Consider the following 24,859-nt stretch of genomic DNA (forward strand, 5'->3'; position numbering starts at 1 on the left):
AGCTAGAAAGAGAAGCCACTTCTCATTAAAGACCCAACCATAGCAGACAGACAAAAGGATGGAACGTGGTTCTCTAAGTGAAAGTCTGCTTTTCAGTCAGGACAGAAAAATCCCTCGTTTTTATATAAGTCCCAAAGAGACTTCATCATTTTCCCCCCAGAGATGTTCCTTCGAAGCATGCACATTTTTTGAGTAAGTGTTCGTTTTCCTAGGACCAGTCCAAGCCTCAGTCACTTTAGCCTGGGTGTGATCAAGGAGAGCGACCGACACTTCAGATGCACCCGGGAGCCATTCTCATTACCAACATGCAATTTAGTTTTGAGCACTTGCAATCACACTGGCAATACTTCTGCCTCTTTAATAGTGAAGTCTCAGTCACAGTCTTCCACTGCAAAACGGTGCTTTAATGCAGATCGGTAAAAAAGAAATATCAAAAGAACGTTTGCATGAGAAACCTCTTTATTGGGGTACCTCTCTTTATTGGCCTAAGAACAAGAGTTCCATGTCATTATTTTATTTTCACAATGGATTTTTTTCTCAAGCTCCTTTGAAATTAAATACTTATTTATAAATATATCCCTCTACCTTAAAGCTACTTCCCAACCCACAAAGGCCCACTTTAATATTAACTTCTACGGACAAATTTCATGTACTCATTTTATCCAGTATATAAAAATCCCACCTTTTTGTCAGCAGTTAAAAAAAAAGAGACCCTAAAGGTTCTCAAATGACTTTCCACCAAGTCACCAAAAGAAAATTACCAGTATCCAAAACTCTGTAAAGCAATAAAAATTTCTATTTTCCAAAAACGTATTTACAGACTGAAATCCAAACTCTGCATTGCCGTCAATATAATTATACAAGAGCATACAAAGCCCTAAGAAGTGAAAGCATTTCATTACAAAATATTTGTGATCCAGAAAATATTACTTGCCTTTAAATAAAAAAAAATAGGAAAAGTGGCAGAAAAATAAATATGTTTAAAGATGTCCATTTTCATAAGTAACAAAAAGGTGCACAAATAAGGAATGAAGCTAAAATATGCATGAGCTTCAAAATAACTTGAGCGGTGTTTGCACAAATTGGTTATAAACCAAGGCAGTTTAGACTCCTCTCTCTCGGTGTTTAGTTATAAAAATACAAAAAGGACCTGGCCAGAGGAGGCTTTCACTGAGCTGAATCCATGATATGAACAGCCAGTAGACAGACACTGTAGCTGTAAGTGGCTTGTTGGTGCTAGCAAAACCATTCCAACACAAAAGCTAAAATCCATCCCTGCCCTCCACAAGAAATTCACAAACTGAGAACTGGTCAACTGATTGTAGCCAAACAAACAACAAATCAATGTAACATTCCATTATAAACGAGTAGTTCCAGTTCTCACAGCACTCTTGGGAGACTCGGTGAAATATTCTGGGCTGTGTTTAATAAAACTCCAGCCCCACTGTCAGTCAATGTGAATTACATTTACCTGGAACTCTTTTACATCCATTTGTATACTCACAAGTGTATGAGTTCTGTCTGACTGTTTCCCTAAATCCTCTCTCTTCCCTCCAGGCTTTTGTTGGTCTTTGATGTCCCTGGAGATTCCTCAGTAGCAGCTCCAATTTTCAGCGGCTGGGACCAGCTCCGGCCATCTCCCCACTTCACTTCCCTGTCTTCTTGGCACCCCACTGAAATCCCAACACAAATACAGTTCCAGCAAAAGGTAAACAATGTATCTGAAATACACTCATGCTACACAGACTTTAAATAGTGTCTTGGATGATTTTCACAGAAAAGAAATCAGATCAGCAAAGTCCTGTGACCATGGCTCTGACCAAAACCTGTGTTAAAAATGCAATCTGTTAAAATAGGCAATTGCTGATCTCAGAAATTTCACAATAATTATGTCAAAAAGCTGTAACACACAATAAAGTATACATTAAACAAATAAGCCAAGCCTTCAACATTTATCATCAACTCCATTGTAAAATATTGCACATGATACTCAGTCTTTTCCTTTTGTCTGTACAGGAGCAAAAAGAAAAAAAAACCCCATCTGTTCACACACTAGAGTGAGTCTAAATTGAAAGGAAGCTGTGGAGGTGGGTACGCGCTCTAGAGTGATGTGACACTCAGATACTATGGGCCCAGGTACTGAAGGGACGATGGGCAGGAGGATGGTCTCAATCACAAATCCTCGCAATCAGAGGGGACTGGTCTGGCAAGAATAACACGGGTGGGGAGCCCACACTACTTGAAGGACTTCGGAAATGTGTGTCAAAGGAGCTTGGTGTAATTCCAACTTCGCCTTTCAGAAAGTCATCATCTTCATCTTCTAGCACCTCCTGTCAAAAGGACAGAGATTATCAATAGGATCACAGTGGTGGTGTTAAAAGCTTCTAAGAATTCCTTTCCTCAGAAATGTGTTACTTCTGGAAAGGTGAGGAAAATACTGTGATTTCAAAAGCTTCCTCTGATGCGCAATTCTTTAAAAAACAACCTACATAACTGTTCATCACACACTGTCACTATTTGTTTAAAGTCTGATTTTTTAAATAGATTTTAAGCTCAATAAGGGCAGCTGACACGACATGTCTTTCTCGCTCACTATTATAACCCAACACAAAGTGAATGAATGAATGAATGAATGACACCCCTCAAATACATAATACAGAGAAAAAGAATAAAATGAGCTTTCCAATGCTTACTTATGAAAAGGGAAATGGGCACATTAAAGCTGACTTTCAATCTGGAAGTAAAAATGTCACAAAGAAATGAAGTTATTATTGGATTCTAATTTTCTTCTTCGGCAGTCACTGCCTTACCTGCACCTGAAGCACACTGGAGGACATGCTGCAGGCTCGCATCTTTACCACCTGTTCAAGATCTACAAAATCAATGTTAACCTCTACGAAATTTTAATGTTACTTACAATGTCAACATAAGTCAATTTGAGATTGTTACCTGGTGGTAATGATCAAGTGGTAAAGATCTAAATTTGGTGATCTGATTTTTAATTAACCTTCATGTCCCAAAGCCAGCATGTGAAGTGTCTGGTTTAAACAATGCATCAAAAAAAACCCACAAACTCTTTTCATAAGAACAGAACCTGAGCTTGGAATTTTGTAAAGGCAGAAAGAATAAAATGTCGTATTTTTTCAGTGTAACATTGCTATTTACTATTTGACTGTGATCCGTAATCACATAGGACATTCTCAGACAATGTGTTGAACCACAAATTTACCTTTTTAACAGGTTTCTTAAACTCCTGAAGTTCTTCTGCACTCATGTCTTCCCATATCTGATAAATAGGGTCAATGAATTTCTTTGACCTGTCAACAAAGATTACATTTCAAAATCAAGTTAAATACGACAGCGAAGGTCAGACATATTTAGCTCTTTTCTCACAAGGCCTATTACCCAAAAGGAAGTGAAAAACTGTGGCTCAAATAATAGTGGTGTCAAAATATACTATACGTAAGTACTGTAATTAATGTGGCTCGTCTGTAAGAGTTCATATACTCCTACAGATGGGGTATCACCCCTACTGTTTCTCCACCTTGCATCAACTGATAACAAGTTATGAGATGTCCAATGAAAACAAAACTATATTATTCTGGAACTTCTTTTAGTCATATATTCCTACAGCAATTTTCTAAAAATAAGTCTGGAAAAAAGACCAATCTGGTTTTAGTCAACCAAGACGGGGGAGATAATCCCAAATTGTTGTGTTGTTAGTTAGAAACTAATAAAGCAAAAATTCTGCTTTGTTATACAAATGTAAAGTTAAGACTGGCTTGGTGGTTTTTCAGAATTACCCATCGAGATAAATCTTTTGGCTTTCGTTTATCCTGTGCGACAGTATGGGATGTGGTCCCTAGAGGAAGGAAGAAGTCACTGGGAAGAAAGAAAAAAAGAGAGCGTCCTTCCCATTCAGGCACCTTTATCTCCACCCTGTTATATGTTTAAATCAATAGGTTTAAAGCAAAGCAAAAAATAAACAAACAATTCTTGGTGTCAATCCAGGATCCACCTAGTGGGGTAAAGACCTGCAAACCCCAGTGTGCTCTGACACTGCAGAGCCTCTCACAGGCATTCTCTATTTTGAGCCTGTGAAACACGTACAAGGAGACCGTGACACTAATACACAGCTGGGAATGGCCACTTATGACAAAGAAACCCTAAATGACAATCTTGGGGAAAGCAAACATGCTGCATTCAAATTCACCACTGAAAGGTTGACTGTCTGCAAGTACCTACCTCTTCAGCACACAAGGATCGAAGGGGAAGAAGGTGTCGAGTGGATTTGTGCAGGTTTGCACCGAGTCCCCTCCAGCTGTATTCCTAATAACTGGTAGCATCTGGCGATTGTTCCTCTCAATGATGGTGTAACAGAAGACCAGCTGGTATTTACTGTGGAACAACAGAACCAACACAGACGGAGGCGTTAGCATGCCAAATGACTCCGCACGGACATGCATGTTCATGTGTGACAGCTACACTGACCACACAGTACGGCTGAACGTAACAAGCGCAAGAAAAAAAATAACATAAAGCAAAAGGTAATGCTTTCAGATTTTAGAGTATAGTTCTCTGGGCCTACTATTTACAAGTCTACTAAGGAGAAAGAAAACGTGGCTACCAGAAAAGGAGACTGGGCTTAGATTATTAATATGCATGACTCACTAAAATTTACATGTTCAAGGTAAAAGTTTTAGTTTGCAAAAGCACATAGCTGTATTTACTTATTTATGCTATTTGTAGAAGAATTAAATTACAATCCAAATATAGCTGTATGAGTCGATATGGATCTCAGAACCATTAAGTATGTAAAAGCGGCAGCTACAGAACGATACGTCAATTCCTTGACAGACCTTTATTTCAATCTCTTGCTCCTAACCCCACTTCTCACTCCTAACCTCCGTTGATAACCCCAATCCCAAATCTAGAGCCTCTCTGCCCAGTCAGCTCATCAACTGCAGCCCCTACTCCCACCCCAAGAATATTCTAGGGGGCAGCGGCCTCTGCTTCGCTTCACCCATCCTTCTCCCGGCTGCTTCCTGGCTGCTCACAATGCTGAAACCTTTCACCCACTGAACACTACTGTTGCTTGGTTTACTTACTCCTTTTAATTCTTGATCGGTTTTGAAATCTCAGGAGAAAGAGAGAGAGAGAGAGAGAGAATACCTTGAGCTAGATGCCCAGTAAAGGAAAAATAAGGCTGCTGAACGAGGGCAGCAAGCTTTCTAAAGGAGACTCAGGGATGAAAGAATTATTTTTATCTAAGAATAGTACAGACTCTTATCCGTTGAAGATTTTAAACTATGATCCTGCCCTGAATAGCTTGACTAAATGCCCAAGGTCTTCAATTCACTTTCTACATGAGGCAGAATAATTCTGGGAATGCTTACGAAAGAGCCAGACTGCCTGCATTCAAGTCTTAGCTCTGCCCCGTCTAGCTATGACTTCACAGAAGTCATTTAATATCTCTGTGCCTCCAGCTTCCTATTTATAAAGAGGGGTTAATAATACAGTCATAAGATTGTGTGAAATTTCAGTGAGTTGCATGTAAAGTACTTAGAACTGTGCCAGGCACACAGGAAAACTATGCATTATCTGTAGCTACAAGGCCTGAGATAATACCGTCCCTCACTAAACCGACTCATATTGTTGGAGAGTTATCTCATGTCCAATCTATTTTTACTACTATCATAGGAGTCACTCTAATAACCGCTCTGGTTTGTACCCCTTAACTTACCAGTTGCCTTACTTATTTCAAAGTGCCTAGGCTTCTGTTGAATTATCCCTCTCTGGATAAAAATTAGCACCAATTTCCAATGCCACCGAAGTATAAAAACAATAGCTGCCTTTCAATGTTTCCTGCAGTATTGGGTTATTAATTTTTAAATGTTTGTTATTAACACATTTTATCAAATAATTTCACAGAAATTTAACAAAATTTTACAATACCAATACTAACATAAATTTACTTTTAAATAACTTTCACCAATAAAGTACAAATAAGTCACCTTGTAATTGCGGCAAAAAAGTTAACTACCGAGGGCAGGCAAATCTTCAGAGGATTTAGTTGACTCATCACTATACGTTCAAAATTTAGACTTTGAAGGTACATCAAACCTATGATTAAAAAAGAAAAGACTTTTTAAAAGGTACAAAGTTCACAGTCCTTAAGCACCACAGATTATTTCACCCATTTAAAAAACAAACAAACAGACTTTAAAAGACCATGTGATTTGACTTCAGCAAACAATCATGAACTAAGATGGTGAGGCAACAAAGTGAGCCTCCGCTGCCTGGAGGTAATGACTGTACAGTGTGGAAACTTCTCCATCCTGAATTCCATACAGCATGTGTGCGTGTGTGTGTGCGTATGTGTGTGTGTGTATCCCAATCTGACAAGCAACAAAAAAACAGCAAGACATACATCTCTTAAATTATTAGTAAAGTTGAGCATGTTTTAAATGTGCATTAGTTGTATTTTTTTTTACAAGGAAACTATAGATGTAGCAGGAAAAAATCAGACAGATTCCACTGTTTTGGAACTAATAGATATAATTCTCTCCTATTTAGTAAAAGACAGACACCACACTTATTGTAAGAAGCAAGCAAACCAACCTGTGCTTTAAGTGTATTGTAAGAGATTCTTTGATTTGTAGTTTGGTAAAAATGACTAAAAATAGGATAAGGTCATGGCTTATAAGAAATGTAGTCTTCAACCAGACACTTACCATTTATTTCTACAAAGAAAGGCAGAGATTTTACTTGCTTTTTGATAAAGATTTGTCCCACTAATAGTTCATAGAACTAATTTTAATCCCCATATCTACCATATCGTTCACATGATATAATATATATAATGCAACACACACACATTTCAGTTTGGAGCTGTGGTTCTCAACTCTAGGCAACTGTGCCCCAGGAGGACACCTGGCAGCGTCTGGAGACAGTTTTAGTTGTCACAACAGAGGGTGAGAAGGGGTGCTGGTAGTGGGTAGAGGGGGAGGGGTGCTAACCATCCTAGAATGCAAAGGCAGCCCCCCAAATAAAGGATGACCCAGTCCAAATGTCAGTGGGGCGGAGGTTGAGAAACTGGTCTAGAGAAAACAGCCTACTAAACCATTTGGATTATTCATGATATATAGTAAACAAAACAATTTCAATTGACTTACCTGAACATCACTCTTGGGGACTATCTACAACTAAAATACACTAACCCAAAAAACAGGCTTCATCGGGTAGATTTAAATGATCAACAACCCTTAGAAATTAGCAAAACCGAAAGCCAGCAAATTAAGTCTTTTGCTTATGTACAAAGGCACATAATCATTATGACCACAGCTCTACAGCCACCCTCCCCGGGGATCAATTTCGAATCCTCCCAATAAATTACTTCCCTGGGCTTTGGTCACCCCTGTGAAGGGGGATGACACCTGCCCCAAGGCGCTGTCACGGGGACAAGGAGGGAGCACAGCGCTGGCACCGGGCAAGACCTCGGCCTCGCCTCTGAAGAGCGTCCTCACATCTGACACGTACTCTAGCCACCACCCTCTAAGTGGGGTTCTCAACTTCAACTCCATTAGCTATTAAGAAAAGGCGTATGGGCTGCTTGAAATAATTTATAACAGTTTGACTGCATGTGTGGTTTCTGACCCCATAGTTTTCACCAAATTCTCAAAAAAGGAATCTCATTCGAAACGCTGACTAGTACACAAGAAAAACCCAGTTCACAGCCAGCAGCCCCACATCACTGACCTTCCTTCAGGTTTCCACTTAAAAGCTGCTTGTGTCTAAAAACAAAAGTGTAGAACACAGCTTGGCAGGCTGAGTAAAACGGTCCGTGGAGAGCAACATCACAAAATGCCTTTGTTCCCGAATCCTGGTTATTCAGGTATATGTGCAGCCAGTTAACCAAAAGATCTAGGCATGACTTTACAGTACTAGAGGGAAAAAGAATCCAAGTCAACTCCACTGGCTTCGTAAGAAACAGCAGGGACGTCACACACCATTGCCTCGCATTACAAACTTAGAGAGGTCAGTCCATAGGCTTCTTTATATATTATCCACGGGCGTAGAGGAGAAGCAAAGGAAGGAGAGGATGGGTGGGAGGGCAGACAGCCTTCTAGTTACAAGGCAGAGCACACAAACCTCATAGGAACAACAGGCAGGCCTGAAGACTGCCTCAGGTACCAAAGGATGGAGGGCGGTATCTCCTTCCAGCCGTCTTATGGGCGATACAGCCAAAGAATGGGGCGCATTTACCAACATCTTACAAGAGTAAGACAGTCTGGCTGACTTCAGCATTCTCTATGGGATTCTTTTTTTTTTTTTTTTTTGTCTATGGGATTCTGATTAAGTCCCATGTCAACAATTTAGGACAGAATGGCCAGATGACTTTTAGCTGTCGGGGAAGGGTTTATAACAGCCTCCATGCCCAAAGATATCTTATTGGATCACTGGAATAAAAAAGCCCAGAGCTGACCTACTACATAGATCTTTCTATTACCTTTAAAAGCATTTTTCCTTCAGCTTTAACACATACGATTCAGAATGCAAATGAAAAATGACAAACCTATAAAAAGAATTAAAACAGTACACAACACTGCACACTACCCATGGAGACAAATGGATCTTCATGTTCAAGTGCAACCATACAGAACAGATTGACAAAAGATTTACGTACAAGGTGTATATCTAAAAAAAGAGACATTTTATTCTGAAATTGCCTCTTGGAAATATAAACATCTTGCAGAGAGTGGGGGAACAGGTTTCTTTTACTTTAAAGACAGACCAAAAAAATAAAGCAGATAATTCTTGACTTAAGACGTTATAATCTTTTTAAAGCATGATATGAAAAAGCACTTGGAAAATTAGGTTACTTACATAAGAGGAATAAATTTAGCTCTTGCTAAAAGGCTTCCAATGTAATTTCCAGCAGCTTGCCGAATGACAGCAGGATTATTCGGGTCCTGCAATTTTTTCCAGAGATGTTCCAAAAATGCTTCTGCGAATCCCTATAATGAGAAGGTATTGGACTGCTCTTCTTTAATGCTTAAGATATTCTAGCTATCAGAACCCTAAGATTTTAACTCACCAATGTGGGAAAGTCCTAGTATTTCGGTTATATTGCGAGTTAATAAATACAGTTGTTGTGGTTCTTATTTTTAAAACACCCTGAGAAAATACTATTAAACACAAAAGGCATCCCTCAGCGTTAAATAATCCAAGATTCCCCAAACTAGCTGAGCATTGAAACCAACCCTATAGATTCAGTAGGTTTGTGACAGGGATTTGCAATCTGCCTATTTTAAAAGCTCTACAAGTGATCTTGACCTTTAGCCACAACTGAAACCAGTGATAAAACACTCATGGAAACCCCTCCGGTAGGACCCCCGAGTGCAAAGTAGCCTTCCAATGTTTGAATGCACACACTGAACTTCACCAGAAACAGAAATATGGATTAAAGTACAGTAAAGTACGGTCGGTGCTTGCCTATTTATGCTATTATAGAAAAAAAACAGGCTGAGTAAACTTTTTAACAAGGATAGACCTCCATCTTCTGCCAAATAGCTCTTTTTCAAAAGCTATTAACACATACTTTGACGCAGATTGAGTTGAACCTTCTTACCCCTGACCGTTCCTCGAAGCAACAAAATAGTTGCAAAGAAGAATCTCTGGTAGTTCTTTTTTTTTGCCCCCAAAATATAAAGCCAAAGCCTAAAGTTTAAAAATTCCGGATTGAAAAGTTGGCTTGGGCTAGCTAGGAGCAACTGAGAGAGAATAAAGGAAGTAAACAGTTAAAGATCCCACATGAGATTTTAATAGAGAAAGGCATGAATGAAAGGGGAGGGTACCACCTAGAGGGCCACACGCAGGATGACAATTTCAGAGCCCTTGGCTGAGCTGGCAGGCAGCAGCAATGCCCTCTATCCTTTCCACCGGTTTTTAGGGGAAAATTGTGGGCGAGAATAAAATGAGCTAAGAGAACGTCATTAATGCCATACTCACCAATTTAAAGCTGCAGAGGTAAAACATGAAAAACTGTACATGGCAGGAGGCATGGGTGGGCAGCAGGAGCTTGTCAAAGATGGTTATGAGATCACGATACAAATCCTTCGTTTTGTTGATGTCAATCTTACCTGGTTGAGAAAATATGGCATTTCAGTTTTATAAATACATTATTTTCAAGCTACCAGTTTCATTTACCAAATTTAAAAAAGAAAACAACACCAGTAAGAAATACAACATCATCCATTAACCTATGATTAAAACAAAATGCCATTTCTATCCTGCACAGATTTTCCTTTTAAGTATAATCCCTCACCTCACACACACTGCTATGATGCCATAAATGTGAGCCCTTCGAAAGGGCAATCTTACAGTTCATGAGGCAGAAGTCCTTTGATCCAGTAATTCTACTGCTAGGGATTTACCAAAGCGAATACTGAAGCTCTATGTACAAAGATGTTCACTACACAGCTACTGATAATGATGACAGTAGGGGAAAACAAAATAAGAGACCAGTTCAATACATATGATCAATAGCAACTACTTTAGACCAGTTAAATGGTATGAGAAAATGTTCACAATAAGTGAGAGGGCGGATTTTGAAACATTACATATGGTGTGATCCCCTAACCCCCCAAAAAGTACTCATATACACATGCTAACAGAAAAGAAAAAAAACCTATCAAAATGCTAATAATGGTTCTCTGAATAGCAGGAATGTGGCCATTTAAAGTGACATTTTTAATCTTCTCCTATAGTTTCCAAATTTTCTCTAGTCAACATGTAGTCTTTTTCTAACAGCCAAAAAATTGTTACATAGTCAAAGATTCAAGCCTTATTCTGAGGGGCCAAGTTTCATTCTTAAATTTAAGCAACGTGACTGGAAAAACTTCTGCTTCTTCATGGCAAAGCGTCTAGATGAAAAGCTGCATGAGAGCAAGAAGCACTATCAATTCGTTCACTTTCGTACCAGCCACAACCACAGTATTAAGACCCTCAAAACTCCATACATAACACCAAACACCATCTATCATTGTCTGCAGCACCATTCGCGAACATCTTGACTGGAGTGCAATACGATCGCCACCAAAAACTGGCCAAACTCCATACATAATGTTTTAATACAGTAGTCAGTGAAAAGAGTAGGGGCTCTGAAGACAAATATAACTGAGCCTGAATCCCACTGCCACCATTTTCAAGTAACGTAATCTCTCTATGCCTTCTTTTCCTCATTTTCAAAGCAGTGATTTTTACAGGATTTCTGTCAGCACTACAGAATGAATGAAAAACACCCAGCACAGAGCCAGGTAGAGCATAGTAGGTGTTCAACACACAGCAGTTATTGGGACAATTGTAGGTTGTTACCATCTACAGAGCAGACATCTTTAATGTAGGACAAAAGTAAAGACAGCAGGATGTCCAGGCGCTCAGCGACGGGATGTACCATCCGATCGAGCCTTTGGGGATCAGCCTTTGTTTCGTGTTCAGTTTCTTCGTCTTCATCCTTTAAAGATAACGTAAAAATCTGACATTAAAAATTCAGCAAAAGTAGTCTACTGGGAAAACAGTCAGAGGAGATTATTTCCTTTAAAAGGTAAAACAAAGGAAGTACATATACACCATTCCAGGCAGGGGCTCTCAACTAGAGGTATGAAATCAGAACCACTTGTGGAGTTCAAAATGAAAGCTCGGGTTCAGAGTCCCAGCCTTTGGTTCTCATCTAGAAGACCCACCCACACAGAGCATGGCCATGAAAACAGCACCGATTCCCCAGGTCCTGGCACACACTGTGGTGGGCACTGTTGGTGCCAGGTCTCCTTTCCTAGGACAGGGCACCCATCCCCCAGCTGCTATGAGTGTTGGGTGCCAACAGCTCACAGCTGACCCCGTCTCCAGGGAACTCTCCTCAGCAGACAGGGAGCCAGACCTGCTTGCACTCCTTCTAGCCCCTCCCCCTCAGAACTAATGACTGACGGACATGGGGTCACGAGAGGCCATCCTTGGTCTGAAGCTGGGCCCCACTCTGTGATGCAATCATGTTCCAGAGCTCCTGGTGGGATCAGGCTGTAGCTACTTTCCAACTGAGAACAAACTCTGGCTTAGGTCCTGCCCCTGCCCTTTCCTACTTGCTCATACCCTTGTCCCCAGGGCACCTGAATCCTGTCTCAAGCTCACCTCCAGTGAACCCAACTTAAGCCATTGCCCCAGGTAGAGAAGTACTGTTAGGTACACTACTTGTGAAATACAGCAAGTATACTGGAATGCCTTTCTATCTATCACTCCCTCACAAACAATATGCAGTTTACACAAACAAACAAAGAACAAAAAGAATGGTGCAGCATACTTGACCAAAGCCAAATTCAAAGCCTTGGAAATAAACCAACACGTTGCCGAAAGCAACATGGCAGCGAACAACTTCATTTAAGAAATCATTTTCAAGTTTGCTGAACTACTGTAAAGCCTTGAAGATGAGACGCCATTAGCTGTGTCTTCCCACCCTCTGGAATTATGAACTGTGTCCCCCTGTTTTCACTAATAAACACCCACCATGTTAAACAATCCTTCTGTGGCATCTGTTCCACTACTGGTTTGAGCTATTTCTTCAGCATCTTCAATATCCTGCCGGGATGCACTCACCTACATTATAACACGGGAAAAAAGAGAAAAGAATAAAAACACTTCAAGTACAACGACATTTTTGGGGGACTAGAAATTCACCTGACACACATACTTTAAAGGTGCCCAGCTGAGCACCGTATATAGCACTATAACTCGTTACACAATTAAGGTACAAACCTATAAATTGCTCTGGTTCATGAAGGGATTTACAAGAGTACATATAAATCAAGCTCCTTTTACTAGATACTTATTTCTATAAAATCATATGAACCGTGGTGTGTTAGTGTAAATCGGACAGCTTCCACAAACTCAACACTCAGATTCTAACTCTTACTCTGCACAGACACTCACACGTGCTATACAAACATATCTCCAACTCTTCCTGGACTTGCCTCATTACAGCCTCTTCTCCCTCATCAATGCTCTCCTCCATCCACTCATCTCCAGTCCACAAACCTCGGCTCTCCAACCCTGATATGCCTCTCACCCGTCTCATCCCCTTTTCACCACAAACCCTCACCACGGTCTCTAACAGCCCCACTTCCTAACCATCCACACTCCCTCCTGAAATGCAGTGTCCCCCTCCACATTGACAAGGCAACAGACTACCTCTAAGACCACCAAATCCAACGACTTTTGTTTTCTTTCTCCTTAAAAATGTCAGCAGTATCTCCTGCCGCTGACCAAACCCTTCCTTCTTCCAGACCCTCCCTGCGTATCCACACTCTCGGTTTTCCTCCCACTTCCGATCACACTTCCTCTTCTGTCCTAAATCGCATCACCGCACAGGTTTGTACTCAGTCCTCTACCTGCAGCTATACCTGCTTGTGAATATTCGCCATCTAGCTTCCCCACCTGCACCTCCATCCATCCAAAATGGAACTCATCGTCTTCCATCTTCCTCCTGCCTTTTCTCACTACTGTTAATGGCAACCCCAAGATTCTATTCCCCAGGGAGCTAGCTACCTTTGAAGGATTCCTTTTCTTAACCCCTACTTCTCCACTTCCAACTCAGTCTCGAGGACTGGTTCACCTTCCCTCCACAATTCACTAGAATCCACCACTTTCTTCATTCCCACTGAACCTTACTGCAGGCCCCTTATAAAAAGGTATAAAGAACGTCAACATGACTTCTTTAGGATACCATCTGACTCCTTCCAACTACATGAGGTTTTTTAGCTCACAATAATGCATGTGTTTCATTCATCGCATTTACCACATTTGACATTGGTGTGACTAAGTGATGCCTTGTTCCCCAACCAGGAGAGACAGGACGGTTTGTTTATAACTCCCAGCACATCGATGAATTTCAAGAAACGTATAAAGAAATGAATCACAAGTGGAACTCTTTTCCATTGTTGCTACTATCGTTTTACAAACTATGATTATAACAAATTCAGAAAAACTGATTATTAAATACTTACATCCAACTTGAGTAGCTTTTCAATAACAAGCTCCAGAATTTCATGCCTCAAGGTTGGGAAATACACACTAATCCTTAGTAAGTTATGAACGTAACATTCCTAAAATATAAAAAGATAAACATTTCAACAGAGAATATTTCATAGTTATGTAAGCAAAGCATCAATTACACAACCTTTAGTCCAAGTTATTCAAACATAAAAAACATACTATCTAGTAACACAGAAACCATGCTGTTTATATATTAGGTTGGTGCAAAAGTAATTTCGTTTTTTGCAGTATTTTTAACCTTTTAAACTGCGATTACTTTTGCACCAACCTAATAGTTTCCCCCTGTATACAGGGGGTAGACTGCTGCTATGTCAACGTCGAGGGGGAAATTGCAGTAGGGTATAATCAATCTAATACCTCAATAAATTAAATTTATAGTTTATATACTTCTATAGTGTCTTTAAAAACAAGATTGTTGAGATATAATTTATATACATTTCACCCATCTAAAGTATACAAGTCATTGGTTTTCAGTATATTCAGTTGTGCAACTACTATCACAATCAATTTTAGAACATTTTCATCATCCTAAAAAGAAATACTTCATCTTTGGGTAAAGAGCCTCCCCAGAGCCCTAAGTAATCACTAGTCTGTCTATCTCTATGAATTTGCCTTCTAGACATTTCATGTAAGTGGGATCTTAAAATATGTGGTTTGAGCATGTTCTCAAGATTAATTAATATTATAGCAAGTAAACCATTCCTTTTAATTGCCAAATAACATTCCATTGTATAGACATACCACATTGTTTATCAGCTGATAAACATTTGGTAGTTTCCATATTTTCACTGTTATGAATAATGCCCCTTTGAACATTCATGTAAACCTTGTGTGAACATGTTTTCATTTCTCCTGGGTATATACCCAGCAGTGGAAATGTTGGGTCATATGCCAATTTTATGTTTAACCGTTTTAAGGAACTGTCAGTCTATTTTTCCAAAGCAGCTGAGCCAATTCCCATTTTACATTCCTATCAGCATCGGATGAGGGTTCTGATTTCTCCACCTCCTCACCACCACTTGTTACTGTCGTTCTGAGGACAGCCATCCTAGTAGGTGCCACGAGGTATCTCACTGTGATTTTGACTTGCATTTCCCTATGGCTAATGATGTTGAGCTTTTCATATGCTCATTGGTCATTTGTGCGTCTACTTTGGAGAAATACCTATTCAGATGCTTTGCCCATTTTAAAATTGGGTTATTTGCCTTTTGATTATTATTAAGAGTTCTTTATATATTCTAGATATAACCTTTATCCAATATATGATTTGTAAATATTCTCCCATTATTTGGGTTCTCATTTAACTTTCTTAAGATGTCCTATGAAGCACAACAGGTTTTAATTTTGATGAAGTCAAATGTACCTATTTTTTCTCTGGTTGTTTGTGCTTCATGTGTCATATCTAGAAATTTTTGCCTAATCCAGGGTCACAAAAATTTTCACCTATGTTTTCTTCTAAGTCTTTTTTGGCTTTTACATTTAAGTATTTTATTCATTTTGAGTTCACTTTTGCATATGGTATAAGGAGGGGTCCTACTTCATTCTTATGTGAAGATATCTACTTGTCACAGAACCATTTGTTGAAAAGACTTTTCTTTTCCCCATTAAGCTGCCTTGTACAATTGGTTTTTGTATATTCGTCTTTTATCCTATAACCATGCTAACTTATTTACTAGCTCTAATAATGTTTTTGTGGATTCCTCAGAATTTTTCTACATGCAAGACTATACCACCTGCAAATACAGATAGATTTACTTCTTCCTTTCGAATCTGTATCCCTTTTCCTTTTCTTGCCTAATGGCTCTGGTCAGAACCTCTAGTGTAACAACGAACAAAAGTAGAGAAGCAGAAATCCTCGTTTTCTTCCTTATCTTGGGAAAGCTTTCAGTCTTTCACTACTGAGTAGTATGTTAGCTGTGTTTTCATAGATGTCCTTTACCAGATTGAAAAAGTTCCCTTCTGGTTTTGCCACGAAAGAGTTTTGGTGTTTTTGTGTCAAATGTTTTTTCTGCATCTATTGAGATGATCATGGGATTTCTGTCATTTATTCTATTGACATGGTATGTCGTACTAATTGAGTTGGGGGTATTAAATCAACCTTGTAATCCTAGGATAAACTTCACTTGGCCAGGTGCATAATTCTTTTTATATGCTGCTAGATTCAGTTTTCTAGTATTTTGTTGAGGATTTTTGCATGTTTGTAAGAGATACAGGGTTTATAATATTCCACTTGAAGCAGACTATCACAAACATTAGCAACTTTATCAGCTCCTTATTTAATACCTGTAATACCTTATTCAGGAAAAAATAATCTATGCTTAGAAGGGAACAAGTATTATTTATTAAAAACTACACAAATGATCTAAAACTTGCAAAGGAACAGGTAAAACTTAGAATTTATCATAGAAGGCTCTGCCTTTATATTCAAATAAGACATGTCTACAATTGCTAATACATGAACTGTTATCTTCTAGTAATTTTGATCTCTATAGACATTAAGGCAATTCAGATATTTCTGAAATGGACTCTGTCCTTGACTTGCACAGAGGAATAGAAGAAGGAGGTACTGGGGACCCTTAGTCACTTGCTAACGAAAGAATGTGAGTTAATTTCTTAGACCTGACATCCCCTAAAATTAAATCACACAAAACAACTTTTCCATATGAAAAGATTCCTTACCAATGTTCTCTCTGATTTTCTAACGAATGGAAATTTTTCCACCAGTATTGGCATAAGAAACCACGGTGTCCTAGTTTAAAAAAAAAAAAAAAAAATCAACCAATCCATGTTAACTGCACTTTCTTGTAAAGTAACATTTCCATTCTAAGAGCAAATATGGATACAAGAGGCAAACAGTAATGCCTACCTCAAGCAACTGGAACTTAAATACATAGCTATGGAGAAAAGCTGTAGTAACTTAGGGGAAAAGAAGCTTCTAGTAACTTTGATATCAACAGCAAATTAAAGAGGAATTCTTTTTCTACAAAAGTAACAAAGAGCAACATTTCCTAGCACACATATATATTATTTTAAAAAGGAGAAAAACTTACAATTTGGACTTTTTTTTTTAAAAAGTTAGCAAATAGTAAACTCACAGAGGGAACCTGAAGTCCACCCCTCCAAAAGAAACCCACACCTTACAAGCTTTTCTTAGAACTGCAATTTTTATCACATGGCATGACAAACACAGAGGTTTCTCACTGAAAACGTTTGGATATCATATCTGTTGAGGATAAAGGCAAATTTCGAACCACTATACATAACTTGGGGGAGAATTTGCATACATATTTTGAAAGATAAACACAATGAATAGAGAATTGAAATGTCATTTTTTTATAGAATGTGATGTTGTATCAACAGGATACGCAGCATACAACACGCAGCAGACAACTTAAGTTTGGATGCTATGAGCATTTTGTAATTTTCTACTAATTGATGATAATTTTCTTGAGACTTAGACACCATGATTTAAAATACATAAAAAAGTATACTCACGATGGGACATATCTTGCTATTATTTGCAATGCCCTGTGACATGTGTCAAAATTTGCAGGAAGATCTACAAGATGAAAGGTGAGAGTATGAGCATCATAATAAAACTGAAAACTGAAAAATTATGTACTTGAAGCTAAAAACATCTGGTAGCCAAAACAGAATCATTTATCAGTGAAATAATAATTTCAAGATTTTTCTCTATAGCCAACTATAAATGAAGATTAAATGGACTAATTATATAAGTAATGCAATGAGGGCAAATAATTGCAGGTTAGTGGTCAACATAACAAAAAAATTCCATCAAAGGTTGCCGCTTGTTGCAGTCTACCTATTAAAATAGATTCTGGAGTTACCAGTAAACTTTTTCATTCAGCATGCATGCTCTAAGACACAGCAGGCATTTCTTGCTTTATTAACTTTATACTTACTATCATCTTCGTCATCAGAATCTGAAACATCTATGTCACCTTCCTTAGTGACCACTCGGGCTTTTGAGAGAAAAACAAAATATGTTATTCTTTCATTGACCTAAACAATCAACAGCTACACAAAAAAGTGATTTTTCCACTGTCCAAACTAGTATAATGATTAAGTTTATAATCTGGTAAAAAAAGTGTCAAGTAACTTTACAGTTTTTAAACACCTAAAAATTTCTGAGTTCTAAGACTTCGTCAGAAGCTCATTCAACCCAATTGCAACCCATAAAAATCACAGCAACAAACAAACCCAGACACTTCCACAGAGGTCATTATAGGGAACACACAGACACACCAGAACTGAGGCCAACATGCATCCTGGGATCTTCCATGTGGCCCAATCTCCAGTGTACTGGGAAGGTAGTATTTTAATCAACAGATATTTAGAAAGTAAATAATCAAAGCAAACAAAGAGGAACCACTCACGAGGAACAAAATGAGACGCAATCATGCTGAGACATGGTCTGAGGAAGACAGTCTGTGCTGACACAAGATTACCAAGAAAAGCCAAATATTCCTCCACCACTGTCTGACTTCTATTCAACCACTGTAATCTCTAGAGGCAGAAGAAAGAGAAAGAAAAGAGAAACAGTTGACTGATACAGTATATATTATTTTTAAGGTACTGAATTACACACTAGTCAGTGAAATAAATGAACTTACCAATAGAATACTGATGAGCTGCTCAAAGTCTTTGGTCAAGTACATGATGGAGGAACGGAATTCTAACAACCAATTAATGATCTGGTCATCCTGAAGTTAAACAAAGAAAAGTACTTTCAAAATCACAAATCTTCGAAAATAAAAGAAGGTATCTATCATGCATCAATCATCTATCAATAATATTAAATTAGGGGGCAATGTCACAAACTTGGACTTAAGCCACAATTGGGATGAAAATTTCTTAGTTTGTATCAACCTGGAAAAAGATGTTATATTAAATTTTCCCGTTTTAGAAAAAAGTAATGTAGTGACTCTTACATACAGGAAAAAGAATTAAATGTTACTACTTCATTCTCATTGTTTGCCCTAAGAGGGTGTTTGAAAACATCTCAAATGTTGACACGTGGGACTTTTTAAATTACAAAATTATAGCAGATGCAAATATTACAGACCATAAGGACCAATAACTACCTGTCTCCTCTATATTCATGCTGGTATGCAAGCATGTTGATAACATTCAATCTAAGTTGATTAATTAGTCATCAATAAATAAAAGTTTTCTCAACCCAACCTGTAATTGGGTTTAAATGTTTTAAGATGTGTTATGTATAAATGATGGTTCCACTACTCCATGAAACAGTTGTCAGGCAATAAAATTACTGTTCACAACTTTTAGTGACATGGAAAAAACTGCTAAGTGAAAAAAAAAACAAGCTATGAATGAAATACATAACTGGTATCAGTTCCTTAAAATAAAGATATTGTTTGTATTCACACACACAAACACACCATACACAAGAAAAAACTAAAAGCCCCATTTTTTAAAATTTTTTTTAAGGAGGGCACAGTTCACAGTGGCCCATGCGGGGATCGAACTGGCAATCTTGGTGTTATCAGCACCATGCTCTAACCAACTGAGCTAACCAGCCACCCCAAAGCCCCATTTCTGAAAGAAAAGGATTAATGCTGATTAAGACTCAGTACAAGAAACAGATATAAACAAAAGCAATAGTGTTGCATCTATAGCAACACACCATTAACAGTCTTGTACCTATAGTGATAGACTATTAATAGGGTTATACCTACAGTTACAGACTATAGGGAGTAGCACTTAGTGAGAACACACCAGGTGCCAGGTATGGTGCTCAATGCTTATATAGCTTTTCCTAATTCTAATAACACAAAAGGACTACTATTATTCCATTTTACAGCTGAGTAAACTGAGGCTAAGAGACATTAATAAGCAACTTGTCCAACCAAGGCAATAAAGAACCAGGTTCAAACCTGTGTCTGGGTCAAAGCCTATACTCCGCCCACTCACCCACAATGCCTTGCTCCACCTTTTCCCCATCTCCATTCAACCACTGAGTGCTTTCTGTGCGCTATGTGACAAACTTCGATGGAACTGACTGTGTTCTGATGAAAGCACAAATAAGCTGTCAGTAAAATAAAGTAAATCACAACTCATTTGCACTGTGGTGCTTTCAAAATGTCCACAACCACGAAGGGTAACATTAACAATGGCTCACCACCACCTGAGGCACAGAAGACAAGCCAAGTTATGTGCAAATGAAAACGAGTTAGCTCTATCCTATTGCTTTTCCATTTAAAAAAAAGTACAACAAAATTATAAGGGTAAGATTTAAAGTACTCTATCTTTTTAAAGCAACCAGTGACAGACTTTGGTGCTTTAATACTGAAGCAAATTACTTGCAACACCCTCTGAACTAACACAGACACAAGTGGTGTGACATCAGCATGTCAATATGCTGAAGATGGTAAGTGCTGATATAAACTACAGCAGAACACAACGAAAACGGTCCTTTGTACCTGGGGAAGAAGGCAAGGATCAGGGAACGCTTTCAGCAGGAAGTGATGCTTCTGCTATCTACTTTATTTCCCAATTTTTTTAAATAAATTTTTTATTGGGGAATATTGGGGAACAGTGTGCTTCTCCAAGGCCCATCAGCTCCAAGTCATTGTCCTTCAATCTAGTTTGCGGAGGGCACAGCTCACTGGCCCATGTGGGAATTGAACCGGCAGCCCTGTTGTTCAGAGCTTGTGCTCTGACCAACTGAGCCACCCGGCCGCCCAACTTCTGCTGTCTTTAAACAGAATGAGTATTCTCTAGGGGCTATATTCCTCACACAGGGAAAAGCATGTTTTAAAAAACCGAAAGTAGTTCTGTATGGCTGGAGCGCATGGTGAGCAAGCCAGCAGATAAATCTGGGGAGCACAGGGGGCCACATGGGGCCAGATAAATCACTGAAGTCCTTGTAAACCACATTTGCAATTAGAAAGATTTGCTGGAAGTGTGGGGAATGGACTAAGTGAACAACCATGCGCTACATAGTAAGAGAGAACCAGGGAAAGCTCCATTGGAGAACATGACGTTTCAGCAGGATCTCAAAGACTGGGAGTTTTGTAGGTTACAGTCATGGACAGTCCCCGATTTATGATGGTTTGACTTAAAACTCCACAGTCAGTCGACAAGGTCCTGTAGTAGTAAACACTAATATAGTACTTACTTTGTGCCAGGAACTGTTCTAAGATTTTAACATTTATTAACTCTTTAATCCTTACAACCAGTGCTTGAGGTAAGTACTACCATTGGTTCCCATTTGATAGATGGGATGACTAAGGCACAGAAGTGCAAGAATTTGTCTTCAGTCAGAACGCTAGTAAGGGAAGGGTGCCATGTAGCCAGATATAGGACTTTTTGCAACCAGAAAAAAAGGCATGTGCACAGGCATCAAGATGAAAAGTGGCAAATGCATGGAATAAAGTATCTAGTGAGACTGAACCCAGAAAAAACATCATAGGCCACGCAAAGAAGCTGGTCCTTTATTCTTCAATAGGCATGAAGTTTTTCAGTAGGGCAGTGACATGTTCATGAGAAACGACAGAAAGGCTCCAAGGTTCCTAGCTCAAGAATCAGGTAAGCAATAAATCAGTTAAGCATATAAAGAAGGCTGTCGAAGGAGTAGGTTCAGGAGAGAGAGAAAATGCTAAGTTTGTAGCACATACTAATAGAATGCGAAGTTTGTAGCAAACACTAATGCTACAAAGAATTAGTATGAGGCTTGAAAAAAAAGCCCACTGAAATCAGCAGGAGAAATCACCGGTAATCTTCTCATAGTAATTACAGCAGTGGACTTAACCATGAATGGGAAATCAAAGTCTGGATCGTGTCAGCAGGAACAACTAGCAAAAGCCCTTGCTTTGAGTGAGGTGCTATTTAAGTGCTTCTCATATATTAACTCACTGGACTCTCTTAAAACCTCTACGTTCAAAAAACTTCCCGTTTTTCTGGTTTTACAAAGTGGAAACAGAGGCAGAGAGGTTAAACAACTTGGCCAAGTTCACACACTGGGTAACAGTGGAGATGGGATTTTATCCCAGGCAATCTGATTACCACTGTATGGGAATAAACTATTCTTTCCAAAATTGGGCAATAAAGGAAGAAAAGGGAAACAAAATGTACTGAGTGGTTTTTACAAGACAGGTATATACTGTATATTAAAGTCTGAAACAATGAGAGTAGTGACTTGAAAGGCAAGTCATGTTTTGTTGTTTCTGTTTTACTGTTTTAGCATTGGAGAAATGTGAGAGTTGCCTGCTTTCTCAACTTTGATGCTACTGACATTTTGGACTTGATAATTCATTATTGTGGAGAATTTTATTTCAACAGCACCCTTGTCATCTACTCATTACATGCCAGTAACACACGTCCCTTCCTCCTGTTGTGACAACCAAAAATGTCTCCAGTTTATCACCAAATAAAAGGGGTCAGAACTGCCCCTGGTTGAGAACCACTGGGTTAAAGTAAGAATGGATCAGAGGGAGAGAGCAAGTTCTAAAGGATGGCATAGGACCAAACAAAAGTGCAAACTAACAGCTGTTAGTTTGGTAATGATCAAACACAAAATTAATTACCTTTATGTCTGGATCTAACAACTGGTTCTTCAATAACTCATAGTCATTTGTTTCACCCTTAACAAGAAGAGGGGAAAAATGAAGTTTTACTTGCTTTGGTTTCCGGTTAAAGATCAACAGCAGGACATTTAACTATGCCTAACATCTGATAAAATTACAATAGGAACACTGTAACTTCCACATATCAATTGTGGACTGTAAACTCATCGACTACAAAATTTAAAAACCCATGTTAATGGAGTTAGGGGACTTGGAAAGAAGAAAATGACAATTAAAAAGCCATTTATATTTCAGTATACTTGTGCACTGACATTTGAATGATTGTCGGTACTTCAAGATACTATCCACTCACATGTATGAATATAAATGCATATGACATAAAATAGTCACGTCAATTATAGCTCAATTTAAATACAGTAAGTCATTCGCACTTTTCCTCCATTACTGAGATTTACAAGAATCACTTCTAAGTTAACACACAAAAAAACCCTCCAAAAATCCGTATTAATCGAGCTGGTTTATTGTCCCAAAGTAATACTTAGCTAATTCCTTAAGAAATAAAATGCTGTGATCTAATGGTTTTTTACTCTAGCATTTGCTGAAGTTTTTTAAAGATACCATGTAAATGCAGCAGCTGAATAGGTGTGACTTCAGCAAAGAGGTTATTATTCTGAATTTGAGCTGACAGCATCATGCTGTTATTAAATATCTGATTTCAAGATGGGTATCTAAAATTCATCTTATTATGTCAACTCATCTTTAGTATAAGACCTATAATTGTATTCTGACAAAAATGAACCTCAGTATGTCAATTACATCTCAATAAAGCTGGGGGGAAAAACACCAAACCTCACATATTATCTACTCTTACCTTTCTGTACTTCAGCAAGACTTCTGTTACAGTCCCACCAAACCGAACAGTTTTTCTTGGGGGAGAGTTGAAGAAATCATTCTCTAATGTAAGCATATCTGAAATCCTGTACAACCAAGATTATTAAGCTATTAAATGTATGACGGAGGATGATAAAAATCATAATAGTCAACATTTTTGAACTATTATCATTCAGTGGGACAACTCTAAAGCCTCTTAACTGGCCTCCCTGCTTCCACTCTTATCCCCCAACAATCCTGACAAACAAAAACCAAACCTCAATATATCAATTATCTCAATAAAGCTGGCGAGGGTGGGCAGGGGGTGGGGGGTGGGGGGGTAGAGGGACAACACACCAAACCTCATGAGCTCCTTCTAGTAAGGCCTCTCTCTCCTATTAGAACTCCAGAGATCTAATGATCTTTCAGAAACTTAGAACAGATCATGCTGTTATTAAATATCTACCCTCTTGATTAAACTCTCCAACTTTCCTGCCTCACTTAGAACATTGTGTCTTTAGATAAATTACTGTCTCCAGTGTCTAACACAATAGGTAGGCACTTAATAAATACTATGAAACATAGTATGCTAAGTGTTTTACATAGTTTGCTTCTTTTAAACATAGCATTAGGGGGAAAAAAATAAAACCATCCTACTAATGACTCAAAGTTCAGCCCCAAAGTGTTTTATGGGGGTTAGGGGCTTTACAAGTTGAACAAGATCAAAAAAAAAAAAAAAAAAATGTGTCGAAGCAAATTTCAAACAAAAACAGTTAAGATTCAATTTGCCATCAGTGATAGCATTCGGCTGATAAATAACCCAAATAGCCGGAGAATTCTTTCCAAATCTAGACGAAGGAGCGGGAGGGAAGCGTAAAGGCGCAGAACGCAGAACCCAGGCCTGGGACGCCATGAAGGACCCCAGTGGGGAGCAGAAGGGGACTCTGGGACAGAGAACAGATTCACTTCTCCAGACCCTCTCTCACCTTTGGTATCCACTTAAGGGGCGTGGGCTGACTCTTCAGAACCTGAGACGACCCTCTACCCTCTGCTCCCACCCCACTCCATTAGCGCTGTCCCAGGCTCTTTAAGACCCGCTTCTCTAACCCCGGTCCTGGCCTTTCGTCCCAGCCGCGCAGAAGAAGCGGCTCTGAGTCTTACCCAGCTCTCGATGACCCCAACGTCTTGACCGCAGAGGCCGGAGCGGCCGCATCTGCGGGCAACCGCGTGTGAAGCACTGGGGCCGCCATTGGGCCTGATAAGTGCGACAACCTCACCTCGCGACCGGAAGTCGTTCTCGTCCTAGTACCGCCTCT

At 39.0% G+C, this 24,859-nt stretch overlaps 1 protein-coding gene across 1 annotated transcript; it reads right to left on the reverse strand.

Moving 5' to 3' along the window:
- Window positions 1-441: 441 nt before the first annotated feature.
- RRN3 (RNA polymerase I transcription factor RRN3) lies at window positions 442-24,859 on the reverse strand. The gene is made up of 18 exons (XM_019710386.3): window positions 24,705-24,859; window positions 23,545-23,650; window positions 22,674-22,730; window positions 18,738-18,827; window positions 18,501-18,630; window positions 18,027-18,086; window positions 17,599-17,662; window positions 16,783-16,852; window positions 14,055-14,153; window positions 12,559-12,648; window positions 11,377-11,515; window positions 10,012-10,142; window positions 8,887-9,017; window positions 7,759-7,943; window positions 6,015-6,123; window positions 4,246-4,398; window positions 3,230-3,317; window positions 442-2,330 (listed from the first exon to the last, which is right to left on the reverse strand). The coding sequence occupies exons 1-18, from the start codon at window positions 24,791-24,793 to the stop codon at window positions 2,169-2,171; spliced, it is 1,953 nt and encodes a 650-aa protein (XP_019565945.3). The 5' UTR covers window positions 24,794-24,859; the 3' UTR covers window positions 442-2,168.

The sequence above is a fragment of the Rhinolophus sinicus genome, chromosome 10, assembly GCF_057876585.1.
Source record: "Rhinolophus sinicus isolate RSI-liver-muscle chromosome 10, RSI-T2T, whole genome shotgun sequence".
Lineage (NCBI taxonomy): Eukaryota > Metazoa > Chordata > Mammalia > Chiroptera > Rhinolophidae > Rhinolophus > Rhinolophus sinicus.

Bases quoted from the DNA above. Each gene is read 5' to 3' on its own strand.
- RRN3 (XM_019710386.3), bottom strand. From the start codon at position 24,793: ATGGCGGCCCCAGTGCTTCACACGCGGTTGCCCGCAGATGCGGCCGCT. The intron at 23,651-24,704 runs GTAAGACTCAGA...TTGGTTGTACAG, and splicing joins TTGGGGTCATCGAGAGCTGG to GATTTCAGATATGCTTACAT. The intron at 4,399-6,014 runs GTGACTTATTTG...GTTGTTCCACAG, and splicing joins TTTTTTGCCGCAATTACAAG to TAAATACCAGCTGGTCTTCT.